General features: G+C 32.8%; 3 protein-coding genes across 3 annotated transcripts; 2 read left to right on the forward strand and 1 right to left on the reverse strand.

The window, feature by feature from the left end:
* Positions 1 to 2,198: 2,198 nt before the first annotated feature.
* Positions 2,199 to 2,867, reverse strand: LOC113712281 (protein DMP9-like). Its single transcript, XM_027235623.2, has one exon. The coding sequence runs from the start codon at positions 2,865 to 2,867 to the stop codon at positions 2,199 to 2,201; it is 669 nt and encodes a 222-aa protein (XP_027091424.1).
* A 5,550-nt stretch (positions 2,868 to 8,417) lies between these two features.
* LOC113711233 (glucuronoxylan 4-O-methyltransferase 3-like) lies at positions 8,418 to 9,245 on the forward strand. The gene has a single exon (XM_027234408.1). It carries the CDS (start codon positions 8,418 to 8,420, stop codon positions 9,243 to 9,245), a length of 828 nt encoding a protein of 275 aa, XP_027090209.1.
* A 9,439-nt stretch (positions 9,246 to 18,684) lies between these two features.
* On the forward strand, positions 18,685 to 20,005 carry LOC113711039 (glucuronoxylan 4-O-methyltransferase 3). Its single transcript, XM_027234174.2, has one exon. The coding sequence runs from the start codon at positions 18,833 to 18,835 to the stop codon at positions 19,769 to 19,771; it is 939 nt and encodes a 312-aa protein (XP_027089975.2). The 5' UTR covers positions 18,685 to 18,832; the 3' UTR covers positions 19,772 to 20,005.
* The last annotated feature ends 326 nt before the right edge of the window (positions 20,006 to 20,331 follow it).

The raw sequence follows: 20,331 nt of genomic DNA on the forward strand, positions 1-20,331 counted from the left end.
GAATGACATGGCTGCCACATCAGACTTTTTTAGTAACGTGGATGACAAGTCATATGACACATCATATACAAGTTGATGGTGTGGCAACACATCGGCCGATCAAATGAAGTGGCTAACATGTGGAGGTACACGCCATCTACCGATTGACACGTTAATTTCTGTTCGATAACATGTCTATCACACAAGAAAAAGTTTCTGACAAGGATGACAAGTCATCATCACACATCATCATCATTAATGTGATGTGTTTAACACCTCATCAAGGCTGCGGATGTGGAAGCCATGTCATCATAACACACTGACATGGATGACATGTCATCCTAATGCATCGTTCAATCATGTGAAATGGCGTACACATCATATTTATTCAGTGACATGTTAGCCACATCAGATTCCAAAAGTGATGTGGTTGACATGTCAGATAACTTTAATTATATGAATTACATGTCTTCACATGTCATTCTTTCGGGTGACGTGTATGACACATCATAAATTGAGTGCGATGTGTCAATTTATGATGTGTCGACAGTTGACCGTTGATGTGGACAACATGTCATAATGCTCAGTAACGGCTGTACAAAAAAATTTACTATTACAATCCTCCCACCCCACTTCCCTCTTTGTTTCTCCCAAAATTATTGTTACAATTTTACAAATGGTTGTGCAGCAGAAATTACTAGTCGTCAATCTTCTTCTTCTACTTCTCCGGCACCGCTCTCCTCATCTGCCACCACTCACTGCTTGACGAACACTCGCTATCTCCAACCTCAAAACCCTCCTCCCTTCAAAATTTCATCTCTCTGCACAAGGAAATTTTGAACTGAATCTTCTTAACCTTTTAAGTCTGATCCAGCATTTCAAAATTCATTCATTCAATTCGAACCTTAGCCTTCTATTTTCCTGGATCCCTCGGAAGAGACGTGGAGAAATCACATGTTATGGATGGAGTAAGTTACAACTTTCATTTCAGGCTGCTCAGAAAAAAAAAACTTTCATTTCAGGCTATGTAATATCTCTTCTGCTTCATGTAGTAGTTAGTGGCAAAGGAGAATTCCCACAGTTTTAGTCGTCATACTCGTCCTCCTTTTTCTTCCAGGATCCTATAATTTGCATAAAACACCTGGACAATTTGCACATGACTGGGTGAAAGGTAGATATTGATCCCTTTTCTGGTAAGTATTGTTATTTAGGTTGCCTGATTGATGTCTTTTCTGGCTGTACATTGACATTCAACTACTATAGTTATATACGTATATTGGTTAGAGCTTAATTTGTAGGATCTATTGCAATGCAATGCTCTTCAATACAATCAGCTATGGTTAGTTTTTGTATCATATCATATGTTGAGAGGGAATGCTATTTTACTAAAAGTCATAATTCTTCTATTCCTTATGACCTGCCATTGCATGTCGTCCAAATTCCGAGCTAAACCTCTGGACCCTCGAACAATGTTCATAGATCATGACAGAGAGGGATGTTGGTAAACTTCCACAGACGTTAAGAGTCACATTCAAACCATTAGGTAGAAAAACACCACAAATTACCTGTGAACAGTTCATAGGATCTGTTTTGGTAAGTTGATCTGCATATTATTTAAAGATTGTAAAAGTGATCTGATCTTGAGCAGTAATCGCTCTCAATAAGTGTCTAGTCGTTCAAGCCCGAATCCAAACTTAAAAAGGGTGAACACTGAACAAGTTTCTAGTTTTAGATTTTCTGAGATGGTTCCATCAGGTAACTAGAGTAACATTTCGTAATTGTTTTCTGGTCCCCGAAATCACTGCAATATTCTTCTCACGTCAAAAAAAAAAAAAGAAAAAAGAAACCATTCGTATAGAATAAACACGAGTAAATAGAAAAATAACAAATATAAAAGTGGTCATTCAGCATACATTGACATTATTGATTTGCCAAAATGAACAATTTCCGATATAAGACGCTTAAATATGAAGAAATCAAGTATTCAATCAATCTCGCAAGTTCACAAATATACTATCACATTAATCCCGATAGAGTGCTAATCTATCCAGGGTAATAAAAATACAAACGAGATACCCTTTTATTTCCTAGTTCTTCCCTTCAATCATAACCCAAACTACTAATGGAAGTTTTATAAGAAGAACAACCTAGTTGCAAGACATAATAGATACAACAGCATCAAAAATCCAAAACAAACAAAAGCAAAACGATTCCATTTATCAGGCAGCCGAACAACCGATGCCATATCGAGTATTGGGGAAGACAAGGAAGAGACCACTGCAAATCACCCCAACCATCAAAGGAAAACTCTGCATCGCTTCATCCATTTCCTTGGTATGATTCGGAAAAAGACAATCTGTGACACGATGGTCTGAAAATGCGATGGCTACGAAAACCAGCACAGACATGAAGGCATGCACGAAATCAGTCAAACCAACTTTATACCTCTCATCTTTAGGCACCTCGACTCCAAGTCCATGCTTGAACACAGCCAGCCCTTTTGGAGTCACAAAACCGTAATAAACTTTCCCATCAGGGCCGCGAAAACTGTCAGTGAAATGGAAGAAAAAGCACGAAAGGGTGCAAAGGCCTAGTAGGGAATGGGTCATTAGAGTTGTGACATGGGAGCATTCTCCTTTGGCGGCATGAATAGATGGGAGAACCATTTCAAAAGTGAGAAGGGTTCCTGTGGGAAGAAAATTGACGAGCATTGATGTTTTGGAGAGTGTTTTCTGCACCCCATTTGCGACTGCCCGCCTTTTTCGGCCACCAGGAGGGGGAGGCATCTCTGGTGGTGCAACATCCTGGGATGAAGAAGGTTGCTTTGATGGATCAACCTGCGGCGAAGCATTGTAGATTTTGATGCCAAGTCCTTGAGGCGGTTCCATTTTCCAAAAGATGAGTGCAAAACTGCAAATACACTGGGAAAATGTTGGATTAAAATAATTAAATTGTTAGTGAAGAAGAATAATTTTTCGGGGATAGGAGAACTAGAGTGAAGGATCAAAAAGCAATGAAATGAAAATGCTGAGAAGAAATTAGCATTGCACGCTAGGAGATGATTGAGATATTGTAAGATATGCCTGCACAGTTTACAGCAGGAAGTTTTCAATTGTTCCAGGAAAAAGAAATAACTGTTATTTATGGTTGTAAGTTGCTTGGTAACCAACCGTGTGGGAGTTTTGAATTGAAAGGGTGTGTTTTATGGGCCTGTAACCAAAATCTTCTACTCCTAGAATCCTTATAAAATTGAAGTAATATAATTGGTCAAGAGATTGGAATGGCCATGAATTGTTGGGTGATTTAACTTGGAATCTACATGAGGAAGGACGAACATGGTGCATGGTTGGATTGAGAATAATAAGAGAATATTTTACCCTCAGGAGATATCTAATTCAAGGCCTCTGGGACACTGGAATTAGGGCCTTTTTGGCTCGCTGAATCTTTTGAAGAAAATTAGATGCCAACGAATTAAATTGTACGTCACCCGAGATCTAAAATATGAACATAAAAAGAAAAAGAACCATCAAGTAGGGGTGGCCACAGCTCAGATTTAAATTGGAACAGTATCGGCAATTTGTTGAATCGAAATTGGAATTGGAGTTGGAATCATAATCATGACTAAAGGTTCAGATTCAGATCCCCCAAAATTTTGAATTGGAATTTGAACGATTGTTTAAAACCCATTTAAATCGTTAAAAAATATTTGTTACCTTACATATTTGGCCAGTTTATAGTTCAATATCAATAGTCAACACTTAATATTAACAATTCCAAACTTAACCTAACAACTCATTGTCTCATTCTATTAGTAAGTCTATATCTCATCATTACCAATCAAATCTAATAAACAATGAGATATTTTTTCATAAAATTTGTATTGTTTTTTCTTTTTCCTTGCACATGATAATACAATAAAGTTCTTATTTATTTATTTTTTGTTACATTCATTGTCCTATTTTCTTAGAATCGATTTAATGACAAGTGTTTAAACATAACTAAAAGGGACCGAAATCGTAACTAGAAGAAGTCGGAACCATAATCGGAACAAAATCAAAAACTGAAATGGGACTAGAACCAAAGGTTCAAGAACCGTAACTGTAACCATCCATATAACTGTAACCGTAACTGTAACCGTAACTGCCCAGCTATGAACAATGCTGGGCAGAAACAAACTAATGAAGAAGAAGAACTGCCAGTCGACTCCCTAAGACATCAGTGCCAAGTAAAAGAGTTCTTTGGTTTCTTACTTATTTGCGTCCCATTTGCTTTTGTTTCAACTTGTTGCATGTCTGATTTCTTCAGTTTTGGTGATTACTGTGCTTTATTCCATTTGCTTTTAGCGTTCTTTTGCAAAGACATGGTGAAACTAATTTCCCTGGGTAACGGTTTTGGTAATTGAAGTGCTGAGAATTGTGCAAAGCATATGTACCTTGAGGAATGCCATAAAAATGAACAGCAATTTGAGGATTGAACGTCAAAATATCTGATTTTATAAGCGAGTGCCATGATGCAGAGTAGGCTTTCTTTCTTTCTTTTTTGGTTTGGTGATTATAATGTTTTGGTTTAAGAGTATCAAACTAGCAAGATCTAGGATATCAATTTCGTGGACAGCAGCGTCAATATACAATCTCCTATTGCTGTTTTATGTATTCTGGACAAAACATTAACCAAAGAAAAAAAAAATAACAATGCTTTTTCTTTTGAAGAAAGCATTGTTATATTTAGTGTAAAGGCCACATCCAATGTGTGTTTCAATTTAGAAATAGTAAAAATGAATTAATATCGTATACAGGGAAATGTTATTTGCACTCCATTTTGTGTCATTTGCACTCTCACAATTTATCTTATCATATAGTCTAATAAATGAAAACCTATATGATTAAAATGATAGTGGCAGTGTGATTAATAAAATGGGAGTACAAACAATATTTTCCTTGTATATATTGTGTTTTTCACATAAATACAATTTATATGAATTTATTAAAGAATTTTTATTATAAGGTTATAGTAATTTTGTAGTTATAATACTATAGAGTGGTTATGAGTTTTGTCCTAAAAAAAGGGGATGTTTATGATTGTTGGCAAAATGTCATTAGGTAATTAGAATAAAAATTAATTTTTATAATGATAAAATTAAGAGTCTAGAAAATGAAAAAAATGTACATATATATACACACACACCAAACTGCGACTCCTTTGACTTTATATACTACTTGATATCCATAATAACAATCCATTTTTGTTACCACAAGATATATTGGCAGGCGCCAATCATTTGATTGGATTAAAATTTGGAATGGGCGCACTTAACGATATGAATCATTTGAAAAATAAACGTATTCGTTCTATAGTGGATCTTTTACAAGATCAATTTGGGTTGGCTTTGCTTCGTTTGGAAAATGTTGTTCCAGGAACTATATGTTTAGCAATTTGACATAAATTGATGCCAACCCCTCAAAATTTGGTAGGTTCAACTCCATTAACAATTACTTATGAGTCTTTTTTTTTTTTTTTAAGGTTTACACCCATTATTTCAAGTTTTGGATGGAACCAATCCGTTGACACAAATAGTTCATGGGAGAAAATTGAGTTATTTGGGCCACTAACAGACGAACTACTAATTTTTTGAATATGAGATATCCATTCCAGTCACTATGGGGGCGTAGTTGCCCAATTAACACATGTGAAGAAATTAATGTTGGATTTATTGGATCCTTATTAATTCATGCGAGGATTGGCGATTGTTAATTTTTTCTTTTTACAAAAGTAAATATTTTAAAAGTTAATCACAATACCTCCCCTAAGATATATATACTCAAATTAGCAGGTTACCCCCTAAACTTTATTTTTTCTCACTTAACCCCCTAAAGGCAAATCTACCCTCTATTATGCTAAATTTTTATTTTTATTTTTCATCTTTCTATGCTCAATTAATCTAAAATCATTGCTCAAATTTAATCATTCTAATTCATGTGATAAGATAAATAGATTTACTAAAAAATATGTTAATATATGATTACTTTTAAAAATATAATAAAGGAAATAATCTAATAAGTAAAAATCCAATATAGTAAAATGAACAAAAAGATGCCCAAATGACTGCCCTGTTAATGTGATTGCAAAAAATGAGTAGATTATTTCTAATTGTATGATTATAATCACATAGAATATTTTTTTTAAATTTCTTAGATTGAAAATAAATGAAATTAATTGTAATACAATTTATAGTTATTTACTTATTTGCTAAGTATAAGGGAATATGTACAGGTATATATGTATGTATACACATACACATACACACACACACATATATATATAATATTATATATATTGTATATTTTATATATGTATATGTATATATCATATTGTATAATGGAATATATTATAATATATTGATATAGGTTTCTTATTTTTGTGAGTTAGAGGATGGACATCCTAAAATTTTTGTTAGGATGGATTATGACAAATAAAAGAGAAGAAATTTTTATTTGTAAAAAAATTAACTTTAATAAAAATTTGATTCTTTGACAAATACAAACTTTAGAAAAGGAAACTAATGGATAGAGAGAGATTTTTTTATTTGCTAAAAGATAAGAATTTAAAAAATGAAAGCTAATTTGAAAAAAAATCAACATAGTAGAGGAGTAGTTTTATCTCTTAGGGGGTTAAGTGAGTTATAATAAAGTTTAGGAAATAAATTGTAAATCTAATTATACCTTTGGGGGAGGGGGGTTTTGATTAACCCATATATCAATTGAAGGGCAATTGGTGAATGGTTGAGAGTTACATGTGATTTTCTTCTAATGTTTAACATTATAAACATTTTCATCTTTCAACACAAATGAGCAAAATAAAGATCTAAAGTATGTAATGAGGTGCAAATAAAAAACATACATAAAGTTGAATAATTCATGCACATGTTCTATAGAATTTCATATTTGAAAACATATGTAAAGTTTAATAATTCGTACAAATGTTATAGAGAATTTTGCTCCATAGGTATCTACCTTGTTGAGATGTAATATAAAGCACGTACTTGTAAAACATTGTTCACATACAATGCAATATAAAGGCATTACTTTAAAGACATCTATCGTTTTGAGAATGAATTGAGAAAGGTATCTACTTTTTTGAGATGTAATATAAAGCAAATTCTTGTAAACATTGTTGTACATACAATTAAAGATACCATTGTTTATTAGCCAAATATCTACGTGATATTGCATAGAACTTTCTTTAATTGTTTAGGATAATAATTGACGTGTTAATTAACCATGAGAAAATTAGTTCTCTTTTGTTTCTTTTTAATTAGTGTATTAGGATCGTGTTGATTTCCTCATATCCTAGCTTAAACTTGAAAAGTTAAAAAGGTAGTTTCTTTGAAGTCCAAATAACAACCTTACCAAATGTTGCAAAATCCCACAAAATTTTTGAATGATCAAATAAATTATGAAGGTACACTAATTATTTACAATATACAATTGACTTAAAATACTACTAAAAGAATTGAGAGGAAGATAATGTGATTATATCTAAAGCATATTTAGGGCTCCTACTAGTGTTATTCTTCATTGAAATTTTCTCATTCTTTGACTATATTTTGATTGACGGTTGCTATGTTAGGCTCTCTAAAACGTGATATTTACGAAATAATCATAAAAGTGCATATTGAAATTTAAAAAACGTGAAATTTTTGTTAAAATCAATTTTGGATGGATATTAAATAGTCATTATTGCTTTTCAAACATGGCTCACTGCATACTATATGTAACATCTGATTTGCAAAGATACAAAGATATTTTGGATGAAATAGTAATCAATGGATTTTTTATATGTGGAAGTAAATGTGATTATGTCTTTCAAGTCTCATTCTTTGACTATATTTTGACTGACATTTGCTGTGCTAGGCTTACTAGAGAGCGATATTTACGAAATAATCGTAAACTCATAAAGGTGCATATTGAAATTTTAAAAATGTGAAATAATTTGGTAAAATTATTTTTAGATGGATATTAAATAGTTATTATTGCTTTCCAAACCCGGCTCAAAGATGCAAAGATATTTTGGATAGTTGCTGTGTTAGACTCTTTAAAGAGTGATATTTACCAAATAATCACAAAAGTGTATACTAAAATTTAAAAAACATGAAATATTTTGGTAAAATCATTTTTGGATGGATATTAAATAGTCATTATCACTTTTCAAACACAGCTCATGGCATACTATATGTAACATCTGATTTGCAAAGATGCAAAGATATTTTGGATGAAACAATAACTAATGGATTTTTCTTATGTAGAAGTAAATCCGATTATATCTTACAAGTTATTAGAAATTTGAACATGTGATTCACATTTTTGCCAATTCCAAACCTATTAAAGACCACATCAAACCTCTCATGTCAAACTCAAAGCACTACTCACAATCTGATAAAGATGAGATCCAAAGCTCAAAACTCCATCAACCTTAAACCCCTAATCATTCTCTTCTCCTTTTTCCTCTTCCTTCTTGTTCTAAAACTAGGATCAAATTTTTCGTCAAACATACAAAATCTTCAGTCAAAATATATTGATTTTACAGCCCCATGCCACAAAATTCCACCATCACTAGCTGAAGCACTCGTCCACTATGCATCCACAAACATCACCCCTCAACAAACCTATCAAGAACTTCAAATAACATTAAGAGTTCTTGAACAAAAATCTCCAACCAACTTCTTGATTTTTGGCCTTGGCTACGATAGTCTCATGTGGTCAATGCTCAACTATGGTGGTAAAACAATTTTCTTGGAGGAAAGTGATGCATGGATGCAGGACGTGAAGAAGCAAATACCTTCGATTGAAGCTTTCCATGTAACCTATAATACTAAAGTAACTGAAGCTGTTCAACTTTTACATCTCGGGAAAGAAGAAAATTGCAAAGTAGTGACTGATCCAAGATCGTCAAAGTGCCACCTAGCAATCAAAACTTTTCCAGATGAAGTTTATAACACTGAGTGGGATGTGATAATGATTGATGCACCAACAGGTTACAAGGCTGAATTGCCTGGACGGATGACTGCTATTTATACAGCCGGACTATTGGCAAGAAATAAGAGATTTGGTGATACTGATATTTTTGTACACGATATTGATCGATGGGTAGAGAATAAATTTTCCATGGATTTTTTATGCGATGGATATTGGAAAGAAGAAGTGGGAAGAATCAGGCATTTTACCATTCCAAGCCATAGGGGAGGAGTTGAGAGGCCATTTTGCCCATGACGATTGCAGTTGCATCAATTTGCCACGACCAGACCAAGACTATTATTTTGCATTTTTTAAATTTATTTTTCTTTTTTTTTTTATAATTATGATCTTTTGTAATTTTGTTTGATTTTGGTGAAAGTCAATTTTGCCTCCTATGAATTTCAAAATCAGTTTCTGCTATTTTTATAAGTTTTTTTTTAAAAAAAGTTCATTTTCAGTGTTAAGCACTGTGGTGTTAATTTTTACTACAATATTATAGACATGTTTTGAAATATTTTGAATAATTTATCTTGGATGGTCTAAAACCAAATAAGAAAAAGGAAATGGTAGAATTTATCTATTTTAAAAAGCAAGATTTACGTACACGTTTTACATTTGGCAAAAAGAGGGCGAGAGAATTGAGAATTTTGTAGGGAAATTTTGTCTTTTACCCTTTCCTTTTTATTTCTTTCCCTTAAATAGCACTTTACTATATCATAAAAGGTGGAGTTGTAATTTCTATGTATCAAGCAGCATCTTCTTTTATTAAATATATATTGCCTTTCTTTTATTAAACATATATTGCCTTATACAACATGTTATCGCTGGTTTTTTTTAATTATATAATTTGGACTAATTAATCTCAACCTAAACCATCGATCAAAGTGATTGTGTTGTCGTATCAAAAAGCACCAGCAAACTTTAAATATAAAATAAGAAGCACCTTGAAAAGCTGCCAATTATGCTGCACGAAATTTGGTTGAAACTAATTTACTTCTACCCAAATAAGGCTATTAATAACCTTGAAATAATATTTATGCATGCCAGTGAAATGTTATTCCAATTTCCACTTAAAAAAAAGGGGAGAATATATTTGCAAATATTTATTTCTTTTTGTTTTTGACAAAGGTAATAACGGTCTCAAAAAATGGCATATTATCAAAAGATAATAAAAAAAGTTAAGTCATATATTCATGCTTTATGAATCGTGAAACATGGCTTAACATATAATTAAGTGTACTATAAGTCATAAACTAAAGTCCAATTTCACCCTAATCTTTGCTATTCCTAGATGCCCAAGTATGAAACACTGAGTAGAGCAATATTTATAGTTAGCTATACCACTTTTCAGTAATTCTAAGAGTTCATTTTACGATATCAAGTAAGCATATGACCCATATTCCATATGATTTTAGCCTTCATCCTGCAATTTGTTTTTTGGGGGGTATGACTAGTAGGAGATGCCAAAATTGAGCCTTTATTAATTACTATCTTGATACTGAACTTAATACAAAGCCAATGTGAAATAATTTTAGAAATCTCCATCGAGGTTTTTCACAAAGTTTTAAAATTACACATATCTCCCTTGTTATTTAAAATTATAATACTACCCTTAAACATTTTAATGAGATTCCCTTGTTTCGTATGCTTACACTAAGAATCAATTTTAAAATTATTTTTCATTATTTTTCCTTCCTATTCCTCATTTTTATTTTTTGCCAACAAAAATACAAAACTAGCAGTACTGCCTCTAGCTTCTACTGTAAACAAATATCAAGCTAATGATTTTTTTTTATGAGTTAACTTTATATGTGATGAAATTATATGTGATAAAATGTTTGTGCTAATCTTTGTTTTCTATTTCTTTTGATATCAAAATCAACAACAAATTAAAAAAAAAAAAAACCCAAAACCACTACCAAATTATAGTAATCTCACTACTTGAAAAATTCACAAATTCTAAAATAATTATTTCAACATTTTCTTTTCTATCTTATAAATCTAACTTTATGGTAAACTACGATCAAAGTATCCTATCATAGTGATAAAATCATTATTGTAGTTGTTTATTAAAGAGTAGATATAGATATGGAAATTTGGCATATTTTCCTTATAATTGTACTAGATAATCTTATAATTGTATTAAAACTCATTACACGAGGGCATTTTATGGTATTCATTTAAAATTTTGACCAAGTCAACGTTATTTTAAGGTTTGGTTACTATTAAGGGAGGTAGGTGTAATTTTATAAACTTTAGAAGAGTTCAATGAAATTGTCATAAACCTCAAGAGAGGTTTCCAAAATTATCCAAAATAAAAAAAAATGAGGACAATCAATAATTTATTAATTCAAGAAATGTGGGGCTTGCATGAACACAATCAAACACCACGAGCCCCAGTAGGTTGTCATTTCCTCACCCTACTCACAACCCACCAAGGCCAACACTCATATCGACATCGAAGCAATAATGTTGTCTGTTTATTGTACCGAAATTTCTGGTACTGGCAAATTCCACTTTACCCCCTGTAATTTAGTATTTTTTTATATAACACTCCTATAATTTCAAAAGCTATATATAACCCCCTCATGGTTTGGATTAAAGTGTCAAAATGACGGGAATGATCATTTGTAACAGAATCACCTAAAATGTCAAAAATACGCTTATGTAAAGTTGAAAATTATTTATTAACCAATGGGAGTTATGTGTATATTTTGAAAACTATAAGGTGGTTATATGGTAAAGTATTAAACCATAAGGGATTTATATGGTAAAGTATTAAACCATAAGGGGGTTAGTGTGTCATGTATTTTTAAGGGAAATTTCAACATTTTTAGAAGTTCCGTTACGAATGATAATTTCCGTCACTTTGACACTTTAATCCAAATCATGAGGGGGTTATGTATAGCTTCTGAAACCATAGGGGAGTTATGTAAAAAAAGGCTAAATCACAGGGGGAAAAAATGTAATTTGCCCTTCTGGTATTGTACTGTGAGATGGGCGAATGGCGCAAATGGCATTACTTTCTTCTTTTTTTTTGACGAAACAATAGGATTGTATTGATTGGACAAAAATATATACAGGCGAGCAGCTGCTTGATACTTTACAATCTGCGTTTAGCACAGTAGATTGGGATTAACCCACTCTACATCATGATAATTGCTCAGAGCTTGAGCACTAAATAAACAACTACGATCATTCGTATTAGCTTTTCTAAGCAAAAGAAGCATTTCTAAAACATAATACTCTATTCATGGATGTCATTTATCAGGTAGCTAGCCATATATCCACTATTTTACTACATTGAATTTGCTGCAGAAGGTCTTTATCTGGAACTCCAATGCATACTAACCTCCATCCTTGCAAATGCCATTACAAACAAGGAAAAATCAACATTAATGGTAGTAGGGGCTGAATTGGTTTCTATCCACTCAGTTCAGAAGACAATCTTCACTACCATTTAATTAGTTTGTTTCCACAAATTTTATTTTTGAGAAAATGGAAAGAAAATTTGTTCTAGGGGATCAAATCACAATTTTAAAAGGGTAAGTTCTTTGTGATTTTGTCGGTGCAGATACATACGCTCCCAATCCTGATACAATGAATGATGTTGTAAATTTGCTTCACGATGTCTTGTAAATACATGTCCAAATAGTTAATGGTCGAACAAATTGATCTAAAATATAAGCACAATTCTTGGAATTTGTGTATAACAACACCAAAACAAATTGCATGCACATTGTAGTTTATTGTGTCTAATAACGTAAATCACATAATGCAGAAAAATGCTAATGTAATCATAAATTACATGATGTAGAAAAACTTTTCTCCATCAAATGAATAATAATGCAGCCAATACATGTAATTCTAACTTACTCCAATGAAGCTGAACTGTGCTTTAATTACAAACTTTAATTGCCAACAACACACGACTTTTTGATGCTTGAAAAAGATGCTCAAGTCTATTTGTCTATAATTACATAATCAATGGTACCTTTTACTGCATGCACTCGAATTAGAGGACGTTTTTAGTGCTGCATTTTAGAGAGAAAATTTTACTGAAGTTATTCTTTTAACAGAAAGGCAGCCAAACATATTTAAAAGAACATATGCTAGTACTAGTAAAGTCAATAACTGTTCTCCTGGCATAATCACTCTCCCTTTCGGTGCTTATATAAAAAGATAACAATCAATTAGGATGATAGATTTGGCTATTGAAATTGTATTTTTCAAATGGAATATTGATCCCGATTATGTTTCACCTTGGAAAATAAGAAATATTACTACAATTTCTCAAGTCCAAAATACGTGAATGAAATATATGCATCATGTTGTGCTAGCCTTTGCTGCATACCATCATAGGTGTACTTATTACCATTTATCTTATGTAATTTGTCTTCCAACTGAGAGAGAAAATATACAACACAAAGAGCAGGAGCTGCGCAAGTGCTTTGACATTTAGGGTAAATTACAAATTACCCCTATAGTATTGCATATTGCCACATAATCCCCTATATTTTACAGATGACCACAAAACCCCTCTGTGGTTTTATGAAAACTAGAAAGTGAATGGAACTTGCCTCAACTAATGCCGTTAATGGCGCTGCAGGAGCGAGAAGATGTGTAGAAACCAGAAAGAAAACAAAAAAAAAAAAGGAGAAGTAAGAGCTTTTTTGGAACGGGGTAGTTTGGGAAAAAAATGTATTTGCTTCCAAACAAGTAGTGGGTTTGTTTGGATAGGAGGTTATTTGAAATAATTACTATAATACTTTTTGTGATGTGATATATATGAGATGAAAAGGCGGTTGAAAATTGTGTGTATGATACAAGTAAAACAAAATTTTAAATTTTTTTTTTGAAAATCTTGTAATCCAAAAGACACCCACTATTTCTCGAGGTTTAGACTTGCTTACAAGTGAGTGGAAGACAAAGTCCGTTGCTAAGTATAACTTCCATCTATTTTTCACTTTTCATGAAACTATGAGGGGATTATGTGGTCATTTGTAAACTACAGGGCGACTACGTGGTAAAATGCAATACCAAAAGGGGATATTAAAGAATTTACCCTGACAATTATAAGTAGAAATCTCTCAGTACACCAAGAGAGAAAAAAAATGATATTCTTTTAACTGTGTTTTTGAAAACGACTATTATAACTCCTAGCTATTCATGCAGCCCGGCCCCTTATATTGTGCAGACTCCACGTATCCATCCGGCTGACAAATGCTTTATCAAGCTTGTGTCTCGACCGGATGTGAATTGTGATACAATAGAACAAATGCATCAGATGATGGTACCGTGTTTTTAGTTTGTTGAATCGGGGCAGCTAAAACATGTGATGCACAATATGTTACATTCCTTAATAGGAAAAATTGCATCAATAGCCCCTCACATATGACTAATGTGAAATTTTAGTCTCTCAGAATCAAAATCATTGATTTTAGTTCCTAACAATTGAAAAACGATCACTTTTGATCCCTCATCACCTTTTCGGCCAAACTTTTATCGGAATCTGTCATGAACCCATCACATGATTAGTTTTTTAAGGGCAAATTTGGTAACTCATTTAATATGGAACTAATTTTTCATTTAATCTACCATTTTTTCAAATTATTCTTCACTTAAACCCTAATTTCACAAATCTAAATCCACATCACTTATTTACCTATTCTACCATCATCTTCTCATATCACTCCCATTTCCACCATCACCACCACTGCCATTTGACCTCTTTCTCACTTCTCAGCCTCCACCTCTTCCCTCTTCCCTCTTTTCTCCTATTCTTCCCCCAATTTTATGGGTCTTGTAAATAAGTATATTTCTTTCTTCCTCTATTTTTCAAAAATCATGGAAATGTGTTCTGTAAAAGATTTGTTGTAACTAAATAACAAAGCTCAATAGGGTTCGACGTAAATATGGACGGCAGAGGCGAGGCAGTGTCACCAACAGCACATCTAGTAGTCCAACGCCAACCTCTCTCTTTCTTGCTAGGGACCTGGAAAAGCCAAGGTGAAGGTAGTTTTCCTACCATCACCCGTTTTCAATAATACTTTGAAGAAATGATTTTTTCTCACCACCACACAAAATCCTATAGCCTATTCCCAAAGCACTTGAATGTTAAAAGATTTTGAAGAGCCATAGCAAACCCATGATAGCATATGTGGTTGATATAGCTACTGAAGTTACTAGTCTACAATCACATCCGAAGCCTCACTCAAGAAGCCCCAGTATAATCATCTCCAAATTATTGAACCTAATGGCTATGCATTACTTGTAAAAAAAAAAGATTTTGTTTTAAGTTTGTTGATTCTTGAGGCTTACATGGCTGATTTTGGAGTTATTGATGCTGTGTATTTCACTGGGTCATTTTGCAAAAAAATTCAATGAGTTTTTGTGTTGTTTTGACAAAAGAAATGAAAAGAAATCATAGCTATTTTTGGCCATTTTGACCACTTTTTGTACAATTTTTGCAAAAAATAATGTTAGAATTGGAATTTATGCAAAAAACCAAGTGGGGAGTAAAAATTTGAGACAATTTGTGAACAGAAGACGGTGGTCTGTGGTGGTGCCGCTGCTGAAATGCACTATGGCAGCTCATGTGAGCTTTGTAAGAAAATGGAATGAAGAAGATGATAGAAAAAGGAAAAAGAAAGAAAGAATAGAGAAAATGGAGTTTTATCAAAACTATGTCATTTTAACTAGTTTGCCATTTGGTGAATAATGGAGAGCAATGGTGGATTAGGAAAGAAATGGGCAATATTAATTGAATTGTCAAATTTGTCCCTAAAAAACTAATCACGTGACTGGCTCGTTATATATTCCAACAAAAATTTGGCCTGAAAGGTAACAAGGGACCAAAAGGGAACATTTTTAAATTGTTAGGAATTAAAATCGATCATTTTGATTTTGAGGGATCAAAATTTCACATCAGTCATATATGAGGGGACTATTGGTCTTGTTAACCCTTTTAATATCCCAGCTCTTTTTTTTTCAAATTGATTCCCGTAAAAAATCTTCAAAATGCTGTTTGGATGCTGAGTTTTTCATAATCTTTAAATAGGGATAATTTCAGAAACCTCCCTTGAGGTTTTTAACAATTTCACCTAGTTCTCTTGAAATTTGAAAAATTATATATACCTCACTCGAGTTTACCGTTTCCGTAACAAAAACTATTTAATTGTCAAAATTTTGAATGAATAACCCAAAATTCCCTCATGAAATTGTGAAGTTCATTTTACCTTCTTACAAAATTATTTAAAAACTATAGGGCATGCACAAAATTTCAAACTCATTTTCAGCTCTTATCTCTACTACTTTAACCCTTTTCTTATACCCACATTTCAAATTAGTACTATTATCATCATGACCATTACCACTGTCAATTCCTAAATTCTAAAACCTCAATCGAAATTTAAAAAATTTGTATTGTTAAACTCAAAAAATTTTAATAACCACATCAATATAACATCCTATCCCTCAACTATTGAAGTATCAATACCAGCCTTATCTTTTTTAAACCCAATTTACATATTCTTCTGTTCATATTCAGATCCTCCAAGAAAAGTAAAATTAATTTTTAATATGTTATTATTATGTCTAGGACATGGTCGATTATATCATGAGTGAATTTTATTTTCGTTTTCATTAAATGTTTAATTGTGTAATGCATTCATATGAACAAGATTAGAAGTGAATTGTTTAATTGCATGAAAAAAATATTAATATGTTAAAACTATTATGGTTATTTTGTAGGGTCAAGGGAGGTATGTGTAATATTAAAAATTTTAACGGTGCTAGGTGAAATTATCAGAAGCTTCGAGGGAGGTTTCTGAAATTATGCCCTTTAAATATGATCTCTAATCCTTTTTTTTTAAATGTCTCACACTTTTCAATAAAGTGTTACGGTAAAATATAATTTTATTTAGAAAAAAGAAGCTTTGCTAGACTACCAACTTTCTCTTTAGTTTCAAGTTAGCAGGTCGACCGACAAGTTCTATTTAGTGTCGGACTCTTTTGCTTTTTGGGAATTGATGGCATGATAACAAGATTGCCCTCAACGGTGTACATAGAAGATGAGAGTAACTTACATTGAAAGATGTATAATGGAGATAACAGCTGTTGAAATGGTAATTTCATTTTTTTTTTCCCTGGCACGATAGAGATAGATGACCTAAAGAGGTTAAATGAGAATTCGGAAAACACTGAACCATGACGAAATCTCTAAAAAAAATCTATATTTTTAAAATGTAGGACAAGCTAAAGAGGTTAAAGAAGAATTTGGAGGAAACTGAACCATTACCGATTTAGATGGATGCCTATATACTTGCTGACGAAATCTCCAGAAATACCTGAATTTTTAAAATGTAGGATAAAAAATTTGATCCGTTAACCTATACCTAAGTAGAACTTTAAATCTCAAGACTAACTACTTGATTGTTGAAATGGTAATCAATATAATGAAATTTGTGACATAAATCTCCATCACGGTGTGAATATTCTGGTTGATTTATGAATACTGCTAGCGTGGTGGGAAAAGCAGTCGTTCTGCATACATAAATTGATCGAAAAATCTTCTCCTATGTCTTTGCTATTCGCTGTTGATGTAGCATTCGTCCACTCTAGTGGGAGAAACCAAGTGGTAATAATTTCAATCTTTTCCTAATCTTGAAGCAATGCCATCAACTAAAAGTTAAAACAAATTTCGAAACCCTTTTTCCTTTTTCTTTTTTTAATTTAATGAGAAAATTTTTTTTATGAACGTTGAACGATTCAAACATAACATTATTATTATTGGTATCACCTACTATCAACAGGTCGTAGCAACTTCCAATACTACCATCACATTCCAAACTACTTAAAATCATTGAAGCATGGGAAGTTCAACAATCTTCGTCTGTCAACTGCACCACCACACCGAGGCCGAATATTCTTCTGTTACTTAGTCATTGACCTTCAACAAAAATAAATTTATTAAATAATGACTAGTGCCTAGTAGTAGTATTACTATTATGCTCCTTTCATTATCAGTTTGATAGTTTTATTTTTATTTTTCATCTATTCCAAATTATAACCTAAGAATATAGTAGTTAATTTGTAATTTCTCTAAAATATTTTTATTTATTGTATTTTATCATCAATGAGTAGATTCATTAATTACTTGGATTCATGTCTTCAATGATTCAACTTTTCATAGAATTGTTGTTGTAATTAATGTAAAAATATAGTGATTAGACATACACTTAAAATTAATGTAAAGATATTTTAAAAAAATAATAGATTAAATTTACTTTTTTAAATTGTGTTTAAAAAAAATCAAAACTATCAAAAATAGGTCGAAGGAGCACACTCCTGTCTAAAAAAAAAAAAAAAAAAGTCTTGTATGATCAAAATTAATTAAGATTAAGATTGGTTCCCCTGTCCCCATCAGCTTGAATCTCCTACCACCCCTGTACTAGCTTCATTTTAAAGTTTCACGGAGACAGATCACTATTGTTGAATTTAATAAGGGAGAGCTAATTTTTGGTGTCCTATATTACTAGCTGGCTCAATAAATAAGCTTTCATCTCAAGTGCTAGACAACAACTTCTGCAGGAACATCAGTCACAAAAGCTGGCGAAACACAGTACTACTCCCATTATATCTGTCCATTGTGGGGTTCAGTTGATTTCCGATCAAGTAGAGCTTGCTTCTACAATTCCATTTCCTAAATCCATACATCAATTTTTTCAGCTCAAGCCAGAAATTTATATCGGCTTTTATCTCTTCTTTTCTCTTTAGTTTCCAGGGAAAAAGAAAAGGTCAAAAAAAAAAAAAGAAAAAGCGAAGAAGAAAATAGGATCTCCATGAGACCCAAGACTCAATACCCTACCGGCCTTAAGCTCATTTTGATATGCTTATTCGTTCTTCTCCTTCTTTTCTTGGTGCTCAGATCGAGTTTTTCATCATCTCAGCTTCAAAATTCATCTCTGATTTCAGCAATTTATCCATCAAACATCATTGCATCATCATCATCACCATCATCAGAAAATTCTCAAGAACAAAGCCAGTCGAGTACTGCTACTACTTCCAATGATTGTCCCCCTGCAGAAACTCTAGTTCCAACTTGCACCAAAATCTCACCATCTCTAGCAAATGCAATTGTCCATTATGCAACCTTAAACATCACACCCCAACAAACCTTCAAAGAAATCTCTGTTTCCCTACGAGTACTGGAGAAAAAATCACCCTGCAACTTCTTGGTCTTCGGATTAGGCCACGACAGCCTAATGTGGACGGCCCTCAACCACGGCGGCCGCACCGTATTCCTGGAAGAAGACAAGTCCTGGATCGAGCAGGTCCAAAGACAACTACCAAATCTTGAATCTTATCATGTAACCTATGATACTAAGGTAACTCAAGCTGATGAAATGATGGAAGTTGGGATGAGAGAAGACTGCAAAGTGGTGGGTGATCCAAGATTTTCTAAATGTGGCCTTGCTCTGAAAGGGTTCCCAAGTGAAGTTTATGATATAGAATGGGATTTGATCATGGTGGATGCTCCCACAGGGTGGCATGATGAGGCACCTGGAAGAATGACTGCTATTTACACTGCAGGATTGATGGCTAGGAATAGAGAAAGTGGTGAAACTGATGTTTTTGTTCATGATGTTGATAGAGATGTGGAGGATAAGTTCTCAAAGACTTTCTTGTGTGAAGGATACTTGAGAGAACAAGAAGGAAGGATAAGGCATTTCACCATTCCTAGCCACAGAGCTCGTTTGGGTAGACCTTTCTGTCCATAGATCTTCATCCCATCTCTCACTCTTTTAAATTTCTTTTTTATTATTATTATTTGGGTTAATTGGGGGCTATTTTGGGTTGTTTGAGAATTCACGAATTCCACTGTGGATTGAGGAAATGACAAATCAGGGGTGGATTTCATGGAATAGCCAAAGCATTTGTGCTTTACCCTTTTGTATACATTCGTTTTAATTTGCCTAATAATTAATAAACAGATACGAATTCTTTCTATTTTATTCTTTTGGGCAGCATTAAGCTACTAGAAGTTGAAATTGACATTTTTATGCTGGATGAGTTTTTGGTTTTCTTGAGGGATTTTTAGTTCCTTTAAGAATTTCGATTATCAAGTTTTTTTTTTTTTTGGTTTTAAATCTGGCTGTCTTGAATGACATTATTATTGTTCAAAAGGCAATCATGGTGATTTGCGAAATTTGGTAGTAATTTTTTAGAAGTTGTTATTTACTCGTTAGTTCTATCTGACACTCTACCTGTTTCTACCTAACCAGCCAAAGATGGGATCGTGTCTTATACGATCTGCAACAAATGTTAGTTCACCTCTCCC

The sequence above is a fragment of the Coffea arabica genome, chromosome 10e (assembly GCF_036785885.1).
Source record: "Coffea arabica cultivar ET-39 chromosome 10e, Coffea Arabica ET-39 HiFi, whole genome shotgun sequence".
NCBI lineage: Eukaryota > Viridiplantae > Streptophyta > Magnoliopsida > Gentianales > Rubiaceae > Coffea > Coffea arabica.